This window comes from Dipodomys merriami, unplaced genomic scaffold (genome assembly GCF_024711535.1).
Source record: "Dipodomys merriami isolate MVZ:Mamm:240054 unplaced genomic scaffold, mDipMer1.0.p SCAF_31, whole genome shotgun sequence".
NCBI lineage: Eukaryota > Metazoa > Chordata > Mammalia > Rodentia > Heteromyidae > Dipodomys > Dipodomys merriami.
In genome coordinates this window covers 16,564,024-16,580,952 of record NW_027204604.1, presented here as the reverse complement: position 1 = coordinate 16,580,952, position 16,929 = coordinate 16,564,024, and the positions used below count along the sequence as shown (strand labels likewise).

General features: G+C 37.6%; 1 protein-coding gene across 1 annotated transcript in view; it reads right to left on the bottom strand.

The window, feature by feature from the left end:
- F13b (coagulation factor XIII B chain) overlaps positions 1–16,929 on the bottom strand; it is a 53,919-nt gene that overhangs the window by 2,840 nt on the left and 34,150 nt on the right. The window contains exon 25 of the mRNA XM_070041894.1: positions 11,838–12,051. Within this exon, the coding sequence (XP_069897995.1) occupies positions 11,838–12,051 (214 nt within the window). The remainder of the gene's footprint in view (positions 1–11,837; positions 12,052–16,929) is intronic.

The following is a 16,929-nucleotide window of genomic DNA, read 5'->3' as shown; positions in this document are numbered from 1 at the left end:
AGGTGTATAAAGGCATAAATACTGTACATCCCATGGGGCAATCAATGATATTATATATATACATACACCGTGTACAGTTTAAAATGGGCATACACATCCATCTAGGAAGTGACTAGATGAAACTCAGACCCTGGTTATGAGAACAGGGGTGAGCTAGACAGCATATCAACTCTGAGGCAAGGAAAGAGGCAGGACAGAAAGTGTGGGTAGAAGATAGAAAAGAGGACTTCTCTGAGAGAAGAATTCTGTACATAGAAGAAGAAAAAGATGAATGATCACAAAAGCTCAGGAAATAATAAATCCTGCTAGAAAAGCATAAATGAAAGCTAAGAAAGAACCAAAGATGTCCAGGTCACTAAACCAACAAATTTGTAAATTAAATAAATGAGACAAACACAACATATTTGAAACAACAAGAAAAAAACAATGTGACAGGATACATTTTTCAACAGCTGACTGAACTTCCTCCAAAATAGACCACATTTAATTTAAAGACCACAATTTCATTTAATTTAGGCCATAAAAGACCTTTTATCAAATATAAAAACTTTATGCAATAATTTTTATATCAGATCAGATCACAATGGAATAAAAATGAAATATGCGGCAAAAGGAATGTGTACAGAAATTGTTCATATTTGTACAGAAAAAAATCTGTACAAAATTGTACAGACATATGACAATTGAACAATATATTTCTGAACCATCAACAGGGAAATTTTTAAATGCTTTGAATAAGCCAGGCACTGTCCCAGATACTTGAGAAGCATTCTGAGCAAAAAGCTTGGCATGGTGATCTATGCTCTTAATCCTAGTTAGATGGGAAACAGATAGGACAATCACTGTCCAAAATCAGCCCAGCCCTCCCAAATTCAAGTCTATATGAAGATAAAGCAAAAATGGTTAAGTGGAAGAGTACATGCTTAGCAAGCATAAGGCCCCAAGATCAAATTCCAATATGGACAAAAGGAAAAAAATAAATCCTAAAAAGCAAGTAAAATTAAAAATACAACTTACTAGGACCTGTGGGTTAACAACAATGTTCAATCTGAAAAGGACGCTTATAGCAATGCGTGCTGACATATATATTTTAAATAAGTTTTTTATTGTGAAAATACAGAGAGAGGGGTTACAGTTACATGAGCAAGGTACTGAGTACATTTCTTTTTTTCCTTTTTTTTTAATTGTGAAAATACCGTACAGAGGGGTTACAATTACTGGGCAAGGTACTGAGTACATTTCTTATCAAGCATTGTTGGCCTCCTCCTTTGTTAATACATTTTTAAGTCAGTGAATTCTCAAGTAAGTAACCTGATGATATGCCAAAATGTCTTAGAACAGCAAGAATGAGTCAATCCAGGGAGTTATAGAAGAAATAATAAAGCTCAGAGTCAAAAGTAATGAAATGGAAACCAACAGAACATTCTAAAAGATGATGAACCTTGAGAAACGTTACATAGCATGATAGAAATCAGTCACAAAAAGCCATGGATTCTAGCCCTCTCCTTTACTGGGTGTGTCAGCAACATACATAAAGATAAAAAGTAGATCTGTGATGTTTCGTCCTGGTGTGGAGGACAGAAGAGGAAGGGACTGACAGCTAAACGTAGGGGCCGTCTTTTGAGATGCTAATGATCTAAGCTTATCGTGGTGATGATTTGAAGAAGAAAATTTGAAAATTTTTTAATTAAAAATATCTTTAAACACTTAGTTTCAGAAGCTTAGTACTAGAAGGAATGAGCCTGGGATTGAATAAAAAATTAAGAACTTAGAAAACATACTTGTTATCTATTCGCTCTTCTAAGATGCAAAGGAAGACAGGAAAGATGAAAGAAGTAAGGTTAGAAATTCCAGAAGACCCTCCCTTGTTGCGGGTGTTGTACATAGTAAACCATCCTTATTAAAAAGACTACCTGAGAGTCTTGGTGTGCATTCACCGTGTTCGGATTAAGAAGGAGACTAGGAGAAACCAGCAGAGAAGAGAAGATGAACACAATCCACCTAGAACACACTTAACAGGACTTTGTCCTAAAGATCTACCTGTCCTAAAGATGTACCTTAATAAAGAAGAGTCAGAAGATAGTGAAATGTGAGAGAGGGGAAAAAAAGGCTACAATGGTTGAATTGAAGGAATAGTCCACAAATATATCAACCTGCCTTTTCTTCTTGTTGATCCCCTTGAAGGTCCAAGAGCCATAATTGTTCGGTTGAGGTGGGTAGTTAGCAAGAAGAGCTCTCTGTGTCACAGTCATTCGCCCCTGCCTTCACTCCACTCTTGATTTCATACAGAGCCAGTGTTGGAGGAGGAGAAGCTGTCATTTGAATCAAGCTCTGCTTTCTGCTCACTGTATTGAATCTGACCATAAATCAACCACAGAGCCTAACAGGTGATATAGAATTTATAGGGTATTGACCAACCTATGTGTCAGTACTTTTTAACAAAACATTTCCTACATGAAGGCTGAATAAGAATAAGGATGGGAAAGTTTGAGCCATGTAGTCTAGGTTTCCTCCTCTGTCTATAAAATATAATAAACCATGCCATTGTATTTCATGGGGCAAATATCTAGTTTCTAGAACAGCCATGCTGATCCCATGCTGGGATCTGGAGGAGTGCTAGTTGGTGCAGCCTACTTGAATACAATCTCCAGCATGTACTTCCCACCAGCTTTTTAAAATAATGAATGGTTATAATATTTGAACAAACACTTCAGTGTTGAAGCACCTAAATTCATCAGTACTAACAGTTTGCCTGCTTTGCTTTATCAGTCTACTTACATAAACTCATCTACATTTTCTTCAAAGTCGGTCTAAGTTGCTGATGCTGTACCATTCATCATGTCACGTTTCACCTTCTCAAATGCATATTTTAAAGCCATATTTTTAAAGCCATTTTAAAGTCCAGATCTCTTGCTGTTAGTAGATAGAAGTGTTTGAACACAAATATATGGAAAGGAGCATTGCCCTACAGGGATATTTAAGAATTGCAAGGCCAAAAAAATAACAAGTAAGGCCAGTATTTAAGACACAGAGAAAGCCCAGAGGAATTGTCCCAGCATTTAGAGGGTGATTTTTCTCTTCAAACAATGGCTTATTCGAAAGTAGTAGCAAAACAAACTAAGAATTACGAGCATATCTGTCAGCAGACCCTGGGGCTCAGAAAGCAATACAATGGTTTTAAGAGTCTGTCAAAGTACAAAAAATGAAGGGACTTAAATCCAGACTCTGTGAGCCTGAGACAGAGATCCACCTGCTGCTAAGAAACCAAACTCCAGCTCCTAATCCTGTGAGTCAAAATTGAATGAGGGCAATGTAAAAACTGCTAGTGCTTCTAGCCTAGTGCCAGCTGAAAGCAAATTCTCTCTGAAGGACAATCAGGGCAGATCACTGCATGTGATCTGTATTACTACATGTAATGTCCTAGATTGACTGACTATGCTACACAGCAAAAAATAATTTCCTATTGTATTCTTGTGTGTGTGTGTGTTTGTGTATGTGTGCCAGTCCTGAGGCTTGAACTAACTCAGGGCTAGCCCTCTACTACTTAAGCCACAGCTTTACTTCCAGCTTTGCACGTGGGGGGGGGGGAGGGGTATGCGTGCGTGCGCGCATGCATGTTTAGTTGAAGATGAGTCTTAAGGACTTTCCTGTCTGGATTGGCTTCACAGTGTGATTTTCAGATCTCAGACTCCTGCATAACTTACTAGTATGACAGGCATGAGCCACCAGTGCCGGGCCCATTGTACTCTTTGTAACAAAGGATATAAATGGCAGAGTACATAGATAAATTCTGCTTCTAATATGTATAAGTACAGGGAGAAGACATAACTATAAACTATGAATAAAACAAACCCTTCGTCTGACTACAAAACAACACAATGCTGATAAGGATGAAGGGGTGGAAGGGAGGGAGCCTTGTACACAACTGGAGGGAGCGTGAACTGGTGCCACCACTATAGAGATTAGAATGGAGATGCCTCAGAAAGAAAACAGACCTACCACTTGGTCCAGCTGGACCACTAATGGGCACAAGCCGAAGCCCTCAAAGGCAGCACACACACACACACACACACACACACACACACACTTGTTTGCACAGCAAACAGCAACCTGGCATCTCAGGACTTTGACCTGATTGATCCAAGTCAATCACTGGTGTGTTTAAAATAACACAGATAATTTGTTCTCATTCTTCCCTAAGAAATATTTCTTTTAAAAATGTAAAGACAAAGTGAGATCAAAGCATAAAATGAGAGCCAGTTGATATCAAAGGCAATATTGGCTTAGTATTTTTATGATCTGAAAGAACTGATACAAAAATATAGGTTACAAGATAGACTAGAAAGAACATAACACATAATGAATTGTAAGGACTTACATAGGATGTGATGTTCTTGAACTGCATCAATCGGAAAAATGTGTACATTTTCCTCTGGCTTGTTATCACCTTGTCAGTGTGAGTGTTTTTAGCCTGTGAATATGTACTAAAAGGTAACACGAAGGCAAAACATCAATCATATTAGGTATGGATATAGAGATTAGGAAATATAAGGAGAAAGGCAAGGAATAAGGAAGAAAGAGACTGTTCATTGTTTGCCATGCCATTGGAGGCCGATAGCATGCTGCTCTGTCAGGGCTTTGCTAGCAAATTTTCTTCAAAACTCACATAAGTTAGAAATTGTGAGCTCAGGGCCAAAGAGTGGCTCCAATTTTTCCTCTCAAAAGAAAAAGAACAGTCTGTGATACGGACATCTTCAAAGCAGTGCCTCAAGTAGTTTCAAACTAGTGCTGGAACATTCTGAAAATTCTCATAAGCCCATTATATTATTCATTTGATCTACTATCTCCAGCATGTCCTAGCTAAGTTAGAGTTGGGTGGAGAGCACTTTAAAGTAATATAAAAATAATAGGATGGGAATATATGGTCTCTCTAGATGTAACTTTCAACCATGATAATATCCAACAGACTTATTTCTAGAGTAAACAAGAATAACTTGGCCATAATATGTTTGATACCAAAAAAGCATTCTGAGAACTACTAAATTAGCATCTTGGTCACAGAAAGAATGGTTACAGAATCTGCTTTCAATGTTCATTTCTCATTAAGAAAGTCACAGATGGATCAGGTCACCTTTATTCCCAATTTGATATTTCTGGACATTAGTATCTATGTTAATAATATGTTAATGGATGATCATACCAGGATTACAAATACATCAAAGAAGCACTGATTTCTAAGCTTGATGAAGCCCTGAGTCACTATTGATAGATATATACTAGAAAGAGTAACATGATTCCTCAATCAGCTGAAAAATGCTTTAATTACTAACTCCATGTCAATGGTGTGCCATTATTTATATTCTAATGTGGGACTTGTTTTCTTTCCCATGAACAAGCTCTCTATTGCTCCACTCCTACCAAATAAGTGGAGTTCTCCACCCAATCTGGCCAATCCATCTTCACCCTTCCTTAGTACCCCCTCTCATGTTGTGATTTCAGGGGAGTAGAGCTATTTTATACACATGTGCACACACACATATGCATGCATACATATTTTTTCACCCCTGCATCTTACATCTGAAGCCTAAAGAACAGTTCTTGGAAATTCTTTTTATTGCCAAAAAGTTAGCAGAAACTGTACTTACCTAGCCTTCTGCCATTATTTATGTATCCTTCAGCCTGGAGGGCTAGATTGTGAAATCCAAGTTTCTACCCTACTACTTTAACTTACTGAGTCAACATTATTCATCTAGTACTTCACTATCAAGCTTGTTGTTAGGGAAATCTAGTTATTCAGAAACCTGAGATCTGAGGATCGTAGTCTGAAGCCAGCCAGAACAGACAAACCCAAGAGACTATCCTTTCCAATCAGCCACCAAAATGCCAGAAGTGGAGCTCTGGTGGCTCAAAAGGTTGAGTGAAAAAGCCTTCAGTGAAAAAGCTCTGGGACAGGGCCCAAATCTACTATATCATACACCTCCAAGCTTTCATGCCACAGTGCTTTACTTGGCTCTTTACACTTCTCTTCCTTCTATTTCAAAATATTTACAACTCATGGTCATTGATCAATAAATCTTCATGTCCTTCATCCTCTTACTAATATGTTTACCAACTTCTTCCCACAGGCTGACTGGACTTTCTTCCTTCAGGGTGCCATTTTCCCGCTACTGGAGCAAGGACTAACTCAGAACATATTCTGACATAAAGGTAATGGTGTTCATTTTTCAGAAAGGCAGGGTTTTTTTTATAGCCAATCAAGATACATTTGTAAGATAGAGAATATTGTTTTTTTTCTTAGAATCTTTCATATCTTTTAATATCTCACTTACTTGAAGTAATTTAGGATAAAATCTTTATTCAATGTCTATCCTATTATGTCTTAGGAAGTTTCTACATCATAAAACTTACTATTCTGTTAATTCATGGAGAGGTATCTGTATCTTTGGTAAAAGACGCTCTAGGAAAGCTTTCATTTTTGCCTCTTTATTGTCTTCACTATGATTTTCACTTTATCCAGCCTGTGATCCTTGTATCTTTCTGTTTCAGTGGTTGTGCTTCAATCTAATAGAAATCTGGAGGGCTTTTTTGTGCCACTGGTGTTTGATCTCAGGGTTCATGGAAACATTCCACCACTGAGCCATACTTCCAGTCTTTTTCACACTGCTTGTTATTGACATAGGGTCTACGTTTTTATACAGGTCTCTGCTAGACTTTGATCCTCCTATTTTCTACTTCCTGCTTTAGCTGAGATGACAGCCACAATATGACTTCAAACAACAATATGTAGATTCTCAGCCTCCTGAGTAGCTGCTATTATTCATAACACCTGGCTCTGATACACATTTTTAAATGTAATATAATACACATCATTTAGTAGTACCATCCTGTTTTTATAGTGTACTTGCAATATCTTCACACCATTGTACAGCCACATCAAGAAGCCTTTCATGTTATAAGACTGTAATTCTGGGTCCATGAAACAAGAACTCACCATTTCCCTTTCTTCCAACTCCTATTTTCTTTCTCTGCAAACTTGATAACTTTAGATATCTCACACAGGTAGAATAATAGTCTCTTTTTACACCACAACAAGCTTGCTCCACCTAGCACATGGGTAAGGAATCCTTTTTCTGCCAAAGGTCGCTCAGATAGTCATAACATAGTGTACAGGACAAAATGACCAATACAGGGAGACAGAATGCTTCAGCTGCTGAGAAACATATATGAAGTAAGGGCACCTATCTACCAAATGACTTAGTGTCATGTGGATCAGAAGGTCCTCAGGTGGTTTTCTGATTTCCTCTTGGAATAGGAAAGCTAAGCTCTTCTCAAGTTTGATATGTCTACTGTGTGTTTGTACACTTTGGCCTATTTTCCTTAATCTTTATGTTCTTGTGATCTTTGCCAATGTTTTTAGATTCACTTTTTTTAATGGGAGAAATGTACTTTTCAGGCAGTTGAGCGCATGCTCATGGTTTAATACTACTCTATTCCTAAATGTTTTTGGTAAAGTCTATTTATACTTCTCTGAAAAGGTAATAAAAATAACTTATAAAATTTTTCTTCCTTCCTCTTATCATCATCTTATTTTAGATTTTGAGATCTTTCTCCTTATTTTGTATTTATATTTGTCCTTGTAAATATGTTTAGGGTTCTTCCATTTCATTTTAGGATTCCTCATTTGACTTCTACCTACAAGCAATGAAGGAAGGAAGGAAGGAAGAAAGGAAAAAGAAAGAAAGTTAGGAAGATTTGACATTTTAAAAGTCCATCAATCAAAGAATAAGTAAATTTTCTTATCTCCAGATTATGAGATGCTCTTCCATTATCATGAAAAATAAAATAAATGGCCAATCTCTTTTTATGGCTCAAGTAGTAGAGCACCTACCTAGCAAGCACAAGGCCCTGTGTTCAAATTCCAGTATTTCCAAAAAAAAGAATTACAAATATTGATATAGTGATATATCTATCATATTCATGTGTTCAGGAATAACAAATATGATATCAAATACATATCCCACTTAGTATGTAAAGACATATATAATGAGTATATTTAGGACTAGCCTCAGAAATAAGAAAATGGTTCCTAAGTATTAGATAGAATAAAAGGAATTCCATTCTTTATCCTGTTTAATTCATACTATTAGGACTGTTCACAATGCCAAAGGGTTGGCTTTATATTTGACAAAAACAATGAATATATTCTCATTTTAATTTTTAAAATTTTACCTACTCATAGCATAATCTTTGTTCCAAGTAAATTTATTAGCTGAATCTCTATTTTCCTATTTCAAAAATACATAAAAACAAATTAAACTGCCTGCAAATCTGACACCTTGCAAATTTTCTAATAATCAGTCCTTCATGTCTATTTTAGAAGAAATAGACTAAGCAAATGACTTCTGCATTTTGTGAGACTTGAGACTTCCCATGTTCTCCATTTTCTCCTTGAAGGAACCATGCTGAGTTCCCCTGAACTCAGCTTTAATAGAGAATGTCTCCAGTGTTTTTTGATCTTTCTTTTTTTTCAAATGAAGAAAAAGACAGATATCTGTGAATTCTTAACTTCTCTTTGAAATATTCAGGTTCCGTGCAGCCCTCCTGTGCTCAGGATCTGCCTAGGGTCATCCTCATGTTAGTGGTTCTTTGATCCTCCACCCTGGATCCCTGCACTGCATGCATGGGAACATGAGCTCAACAAAGTTTGCTTTCATATCCACCAGAATGCAAATGATCTTACACCCTAACCTTCTTTACCTCTTTTTTTGGGGGTTTCAGTCGTGGGGCCTGAACTCTGAGCCTGGGCACTGTCCCTCAGCTCTTCAGCTCAAGGCTAGTGCTCTACCACTTGAGCCACAGCGCCACTTCTGGCTTTTTTTCTTTTTGCTTATGTGGTGCGGAGGAATCGAACCCAGGGCCTCATGCATGCAAGGCAAGCGCTCTACCACTGAGCCACCTTCCTAGCCAACCTAACCTTCTTTAAAGCAAAATGATCATCAGTGTAATGTCCATCCCAACACAGCTGACTGCGTGATAAGCCCAAGGAAATTATTTCAGTCTGCCAAATCCCCTGGTTGAATTATGCTTCTTCTTTCAAATTCTCTCCCCATCTCTCCACCCACTCCACATACTCAGCAGGTGTCTTCTTCTCATTCACAGAGGAGACAAACCATCTGACCATGCGGCCTTCATTCCAGCCCAAATCCAGTAGATTCCCCAGAAACTCCCATCTGTCCTCATAGATAGATAGATAGATAGATAGATAGATAGATAGATAGATAGATAGATAGATAGATAGATAGATAGATAGATAGATAGATAGTTGGATATAGAATTATAAACATATCTGTCTGCTATAGAATGTACACATATTCAAACTCCTACTCCTTATTCAAAAACACCTCCTTTACCTCCCCTTGCTGCTCAGTTGTTGAAAAACTCACTACTCTCATGACTGTGTCTTTGTACCTTACATTATTACTCGGCCTATTCAATGTTCAGACTTGATGCTTTTGAGGGAATGAAGAAAACCCAATCGGCATTTTTAGTCTGATTTCTTCCAGTGTTTCTTGGTGGCTCACACCTGTAATCCTAGATATTCAGGAAACTGAGATCTGAGGATCACAGTTCGAAGCCAGCCCAGCCAGGTAAGTCCATGAGACTCTTATCTCCAATTAACTACTCAGAAAAAGCCAAAAGTAATGCTGTGGCTTGAGTGGTAGAGACTAGCCTTGAGTAAAAGAAGCCCAGAGACAGCACCCAGGCTTTAAATTCCAGAAAAACACTCCTCCTCAAATATAACAATGGCAAAGATCATTCTCATTCTCTAACTGAGTTGCTTTGATGAGATGTATGATTGTTAAGCTTGAAATAAACATTAATGTCTTTAATTTTATTGTCACAGAGTTACAGTTACATACATAAGGTAGTGAGTACATTACTTGTCAAACTTGTTACCCCCTCCCTCATTTTTCTCCCACTTTCCCTCCCTCCTAACCCTCCCCCCCCCACCAAGTTTTACAGCTCATTTCTAATATTGTCTTGTAAGTATCACTGTTGCATTGGTTTTCCCTTTGGCCTTTGGCCCACTATTTTTTTGTTCCCCTTCCATTCAGAAAAATGTGTATAAAAGACACAGGATACCAAAATCAAATACACTGACAACAGGGGATAAACCATACAAACAAAAAACATGAAAGAAAAAAGAAATAACTTCACAAAGTACATTAAAAACAACAACAAAGAAAAACCTCATTTCCATATCTTGGAGTTCATTTTGCTTAGCACCATCTTATAGGATCATATATACATAGCTATTGAGCTATTGCAATCCTCTTCTAGGACTATCCTACACATAAACTAATTATCACAAATGAGGGAAACCATGGAGCCTATGCTTCTTTGGGTCTGGCTTGCTTCACTTAATATGATTTTTTTCTAAGGCTTCCATCTCCTTACAAATGGGGCAATGTCATTTTTTTCTGATGGAAGCATAGAATTCCATTGTATGTATATACCACATTTTCTTGATCCATTCATCTGCTGAGGGGCATCTGGGTTAGTTCCAAAGCTATGGTAAATAATGCTGCAATGAACATGATTGTGCTGATAGCTTTAGTATAGCTCCCCTATGACCCAATAAGTATTCATTTTGAAAGTACTTTGTATTTTGAAGGGCAGTCTCTTCCACACTTAATAAAATAAATCTCTTAATATAACATCATTACCATTGTGTATGGTTCCTTACTGTTGACAACAATACTGAATTAAAAGTAACCATAAAAACCTCCTAACAATTAATAAAAAATGGTAAATTCAAATGTAAATGTAATTTTTTGCATATATACAAAGATGTAGTCAAGTCAACAGGCCTTAGTAAACTGCAATATTTTGATGTTTGGATCAATCTTTTTTTCATTCATTCCTCATTGATTTATTTAAATTCATAATTGAAATAAATTCAAGAGCCTTCCCTTACTTGGCTCTTGCTTAATTTATCAGTCTTGTGCTTATCTCTACCCACCCCATACTATTCAATCTGCAAAATTTTTTTTGAATTTCTGCTATTGCTTGGCTCCCTTTTCATCCCTGCCTCTCCCTCAGACAACACACCACTTTGAGATTCTTTCACCACACTGATTGTTGCACTATCCCTCAGCTCTTCAGCTCAAGGTGAGCACTCTACCGCTTGAGCCAAGCACCACTTCTGGTTTTCTGGTGGTTTACTGGAGATAAGAGTTTCATGGACTTTCCTGCCCAGGCTGGCTTTGAACCATTATCCTCAGATCTCAGCCTCCTGAGTAGCTAGGATTACAGGCGTGAGCCACCAGCGCCTGGCTAGTAACATTTTTATATAGTGTAATTACATTGATATAATATCTGCCTAAAAGTCAACATGTGACCCTAGTAAATGGTATACATCATTTTATTCTGTTCATGTAATATTTGTGGAAACACTTCAGAAATTGATGCTAAACACTTATGCATAAATATGATGCTGAAAAGAAATATATTTTTCATCATTATTGTAATCCTGTTCTTGGCTCAGTAGAAAGCTTACCTTAGTATATTTCCCAACATTTGTAACATACAAACTTAGAACTTATACTGAAAAGTATGAAAAAATTTCAGGATATAGTTCAATTTTTGTACACTTAATTACCATGCATATGAAGTTATTTTTTATCCAGTTGTCCAAGGATCACTAACATTATGACTGGGTTCCTTTTCTAATAGCTGTGACATATGAGTACTGTGGAGTACAATATTTCTGAAGTTTTTATAACATCAATTTTGAATGATAATGTAAAAAAATAGTTATAAGTGATTTTTCTTACCTCTCTCTTTCGACACACCTTGGATATTTCAGGTATCCTTTGTCACATTTCACTCTAACTTCATCTCTGATAACAGATGACTCAACTAGGAAAGTATCTCTCTTACAATGAAACTCAACATATTCGCCATGCAAAATGAATGGCCTATCATCAAGATGCCATTTCAAGTGTAGATTATTCTTTTCCATTTCATGATGAGACAATGTGCAAGGCTCTGGAGGAAAAAAAATAGTAAATAAGAGAGAATTATCTTGATACCTCTTGGTATAAGATGTACCAAGAGGGGCTGGGAAGGTGGCTCAGTGGTAGAGCGCTTGCCTTGCATGCATGAGGCCCTGGGTTCCATTCCTCAGCACCACATAAGCAAAAAGAAAAAAGCCGGAAGTGGCGCTGTGGCTCAAGTGGTAGAGTACTAGCCTTGAGCTGAAGAGCTGAGGGACAGCGCCCAAGCCCAGAGTTCAGGCCCACGACCGAACCCCCCCCCCAAAAAAAGAAAGCATTAAAAAAAAAAGAATGTACCAAAAAAATTATATTAAGTGAAGTAAGCCAGGCCCAAAGAAGCATAGGTCCCATGGTTTCCCTTATTTGCAATATATAGTATAGGTATGAGTCAAGCGGAAAAGGTTAGATAATGTGATGTTAGGAAAATGAACCCTTAAATATGTATTTTAATGTTTTCGTTTCTTTCATGCATGTGTTTCTAACGCATTTATAAGATTATTTCTTTGTTGCTTTGTATGTCCCTCCCCCACAGTGTAACCCCCGCTTTCACTATATTTAATGTCAGTATAACATGTAGAGGAGATGGGGACAAACAAGTCGTTTAAGGATTCAGGTGGACCTGTTGCAACAATGAGAAGTACAAAATGTCATGTCAAAACCAGCTTTACAATGTCGGTGTGGGGGGGGGAGGGAGGTATAATTGGGTGGGGGGAGGGGGGAGGCGGGGAAGGGAGGTGAAGGGTAAACAAAGGAGGAGGCTGCAATGCTTGGTATGAAATGTATGCATTATCCTGCCCATGTAATTGTAGCCCCTCTGTACAGTATGTTCTCAAATAAAATAAAATTAAATTAAAAAAAAAAAAGAATGTACCAAGATCACATAGGAATTATTATGTTAACTGTTTATGATGACTTTAAAATCCTAAAGAGAGCCAAGTGAGGCAGAATTAGTAAAAGAGTCAGAAAAAATATTCAATACTCTTACCCATGCACACACCAAAACCCAGAACTCTTATTTACTCGTGTGTTCCTATATATTGAGGGAAAGTATATCTATCTTGATAATTTTAGGGCATTAGATGTTCAAAGATAGCAAATAAACAAACAGACAAGGACTATTTTTCACAAGCCATGTCATTTATTAATGTTCAGTGAAATTATGCTATTTTTCCCTTCCTCAGAAATATCAAATGAAATATCCTGTCAAAGCACTGATTAGTAGATGGGGTATATTTTGTGGAAATGAAGGAATAAGCTAGATTCTCAAAACTGCTGCAGACTTGTTGACCACTTTCTTTCTTTGAGATTTCCACTTAAGAAAGAGGAAGACTGCATTGTTTTGAGTGACAGTTACTGAAAGTATCCCTGTGTTCTTTCCCAAATGCATGAAAAAACAAAAGCAGAAACTTAAAAGAATCTGGCCATCCAAAGAACCTATTTGATTTTTTTCTACAATAAAAGCATTTTTAAATATCAATTTCAGAATATGGGTTTCTTCTGTGTTTGTCAACAATGAAAACTAGAAAATCTTCCAAATGCTTAGAACTTTAAAGAAACTACTAAACAATGCAAAGAGAATATACATATATATATATATAATTGTAGTATACATCTATACACATATGATAAAGTTAATAATGCACTCAAAAGAAAGTAAGCATGCTTGAATCCACACATTAAAATAATACAAAAGCCATAAATCAGAAACCCAGGTTACCACCAAACTAAGCCTGTAAAAGAGTAATAAATAGCAAAACGGTGAAACAAGGACACAGGATAACCCAATGCCACAATGATACTCACAAAACACTAAGTTGGAAATGGACTTTACAACTTGCAGAGTTGGGGGGTGGGGAAGGAAGGAAGGGGAGGGATAGTAGTGTTAGAACCAAGAAAATTCCATGTAGCTAGCAGAAACAGGGCAAAACATGTAAGGCAGAACCTCTTTGTAGAAAGAAACTCCAGGTTAGTCATTCTTCAAACACCAGGATGGCTGCACTAGGCATCTGCATTTCTAAGGATGGCTAATCTCCCTCTAGACCATTTGGGGAAGTAAAGTCTTCCTAAGTTTACGTGCATTTCTCTAGGGCAGAGCCTTCCCAGCTCACACCCGACCAAGCCTTGCCCCACCTCCAGGCCTTGGAGCTGGGTGCACTGCCCCATCTCTGGCCCAGGCGCCAGGCTGTTTGCGAGAAATTATCTAGGCTCAGCCATCTTACATTCCCTTGGTTACCAGAATTGTAATCACCATTTGTTCTGCTTTTGTAACTTGCTTGTTGATTATGATACTACCACTGGCCATTTAAGAGTACCCCCACCCCCGACCCCACCCCACCATGAATCTTGCCTTTAAATACCCTGAGCTATTTGACTTCATTGCTGGTCTTCACTGTCTTGGTGTAATAGAGATCAGTCGTCATGGCTAATAAAGGTTCCTAGCCAATTGACTGAATGTTGGGGATTCCTTTCGCTGATTATAGGTTGGAGTCCCACCAGCCCCAGGAAGCTGGGATATTTCAGTAGGAGAAAAACAAAGGAGGGTGTAACAATGTTTGACAAGAAATGTACTCATTACCTTACTCATGTAACTGTAACCCCTCTGTACAGCATCTTTACAATAAAATATTTTTTTTTAAAGAGTAATAAAATGATCTCAAGAAAACATAGAAGAGGCCGGGCACTGGTGGCTCCCATTGTAATCCTAGCTACTCAGAAGGCTGAGAACTGAGGATTACAGTTCAAAACCAGCCTGGGCAGGAAAGTCCACTCATATTTCCAACTAAGCATGAGAAAACCAGAAGTGGTGTTGTGGCTTAAAGTGATAGTATGTTAGCCTTGAACAAAAAAGCTCAGGGACTGTGTCCAGGCCCTGAGTTCAAGCACCATGACCAACCCCTCCTCCATCCTCCTTCCCCTCCAAAAAAATGTAAAAGAAAATAGTAAGAAAGAATTCAGAGAAATAATAGGAAGCAACATTAACAATGCAAATATTGATTAACAAATGTAAATATTCATTATTTGAAAAGATTAATGAAGTTTCTAGAGGAACTTTGTAGTAATACTCTAATAAAATTTATAAGATAGGTCAAGAATGAAAGAGACACATGCAATAACAAAAATATATCACTAAGATATTAAGATGAGGATAAAAGGATGTCATGAGTCACCTTATGTCAACTATTCAGACACTTCAGATGTGATTTCACAAAACCTTTCCTATGCAACTGACCCTAGAAGAGAAATTGTCAGGGTCTATTGAACAAATTCAAACTGCCATTAAAATCTTTCCACCAAGACTAAAGAGTTAGGTAGCTTGCTTGTGAATTCTTAGAATTAATACAAAAGAAATATCACCAATCTCATACCAATCTCAGAGAACTCAGAAAAAGGAAAAAACCCAAGTCCTATGTGAGAGCAACACAGTAACAGACCAATCTATCACTTATAAAAACAGATGTAAAGGAAATCAAAACAGAACTTAGAAAGTGGCAAAAACTCCCATGCTCCTGGATTGGAAAGATCAACCTCGTGAAAATGGCAATACTTCCCAAGGCTATCTACAAATTCAATGCGATACCGATCAAAATTCCAACCTCATTCTTCAAGGAAATAGAAGATGCAATCCAAAAATTCATATGGAACAATAAAAGACCCCGAATAGCAAAAACAATCCTCAACAGAAAGAACACTGCTGGAGGAATATCAATACCAAATTTCAAACTCCACTATAAAGCCATAGTAATCAAAACAGCTTGGTACTGGCACAAGAACAGACCTCAGGACCAATGGAATAGAACTGAAAACCCAGAAATGAACCTACAGACCTATAGCCATCTAATCTTTGATAAGGGAGCTAAAAAAATAGAATGGAAGAAAGACAGCCTCTTCAGTAAATGGTGCTGGAAAAATTGGTTAAATAGTTGTAGAAAACTAAAGCTAGATCCTTATATATCACCCTGCACCAGAATCAACTCCAAATGGATCAAAGACCTTGGAGTCAAAGCAGACACTCTGAAAACATTACAGGATAGAATAGGAGAAACCCTATTTGGCACAGGCCGAAATTTTCTTAATAGAGACCCAGAAGCACAACAAATCAAAGAAAGGTTGGACAAATGGGATTGCATGAAATTGTAGAGCTTCTGCATGGCAAAGGACATAGCTAGCAAGATCAATAGAAAGCCCATGGATTGGGAGAAGATCTTCACTAGCCATACAACGGACAAGGGTCTCATATCTAAAATATACTTGGAACTCAAAAAATTAAATCCCCCAACCACAAATCCTCAAAGAAACAACTGCCCAATAAATAAGTGGTCTAAAGACTTAAAGAGAAACTTCACTGAAGAGGAAAGAAGGATGGCCAATAGACACATGAAGAAATGCTCAACCTCCTAGCCATAAAAGAAATGCAAATCAAAACAACACCTCACTCCAGTTAGAATGGCTAAAATCAAGAATTCTAATAACAACAGATGCTGGAGGGGATGTGGACAGAAGGCAACCTTACTGCACTGTTGGTGGGAGTGTAAACTTGTTCAACCACTTTGGAAAGCAGTATGGAGGTTCCTCAAAAGACTCCACATAGAGCTCCCCTATGACCCAGCAATCCCACTTTTGGGCATTTACCCAAATGTTTACAAACAAGACCACACTAAAGCTACCAGCAGGACTATGTTTATTGCAGCATTATTTACTATAGCTAAGATATGGAACCAACCTAGATGCCCCTCAGTAGATGAGTGGATCAAGAAAATGTATATATACACAATGGAATTCTATGCCTCCATCCATTTGTTAGGAAATGGAAAGGCTTGGAAAAAATTATATTAAGTGAAGTAAGCCAGGCCCAAAGAAACATAGGTCCTAT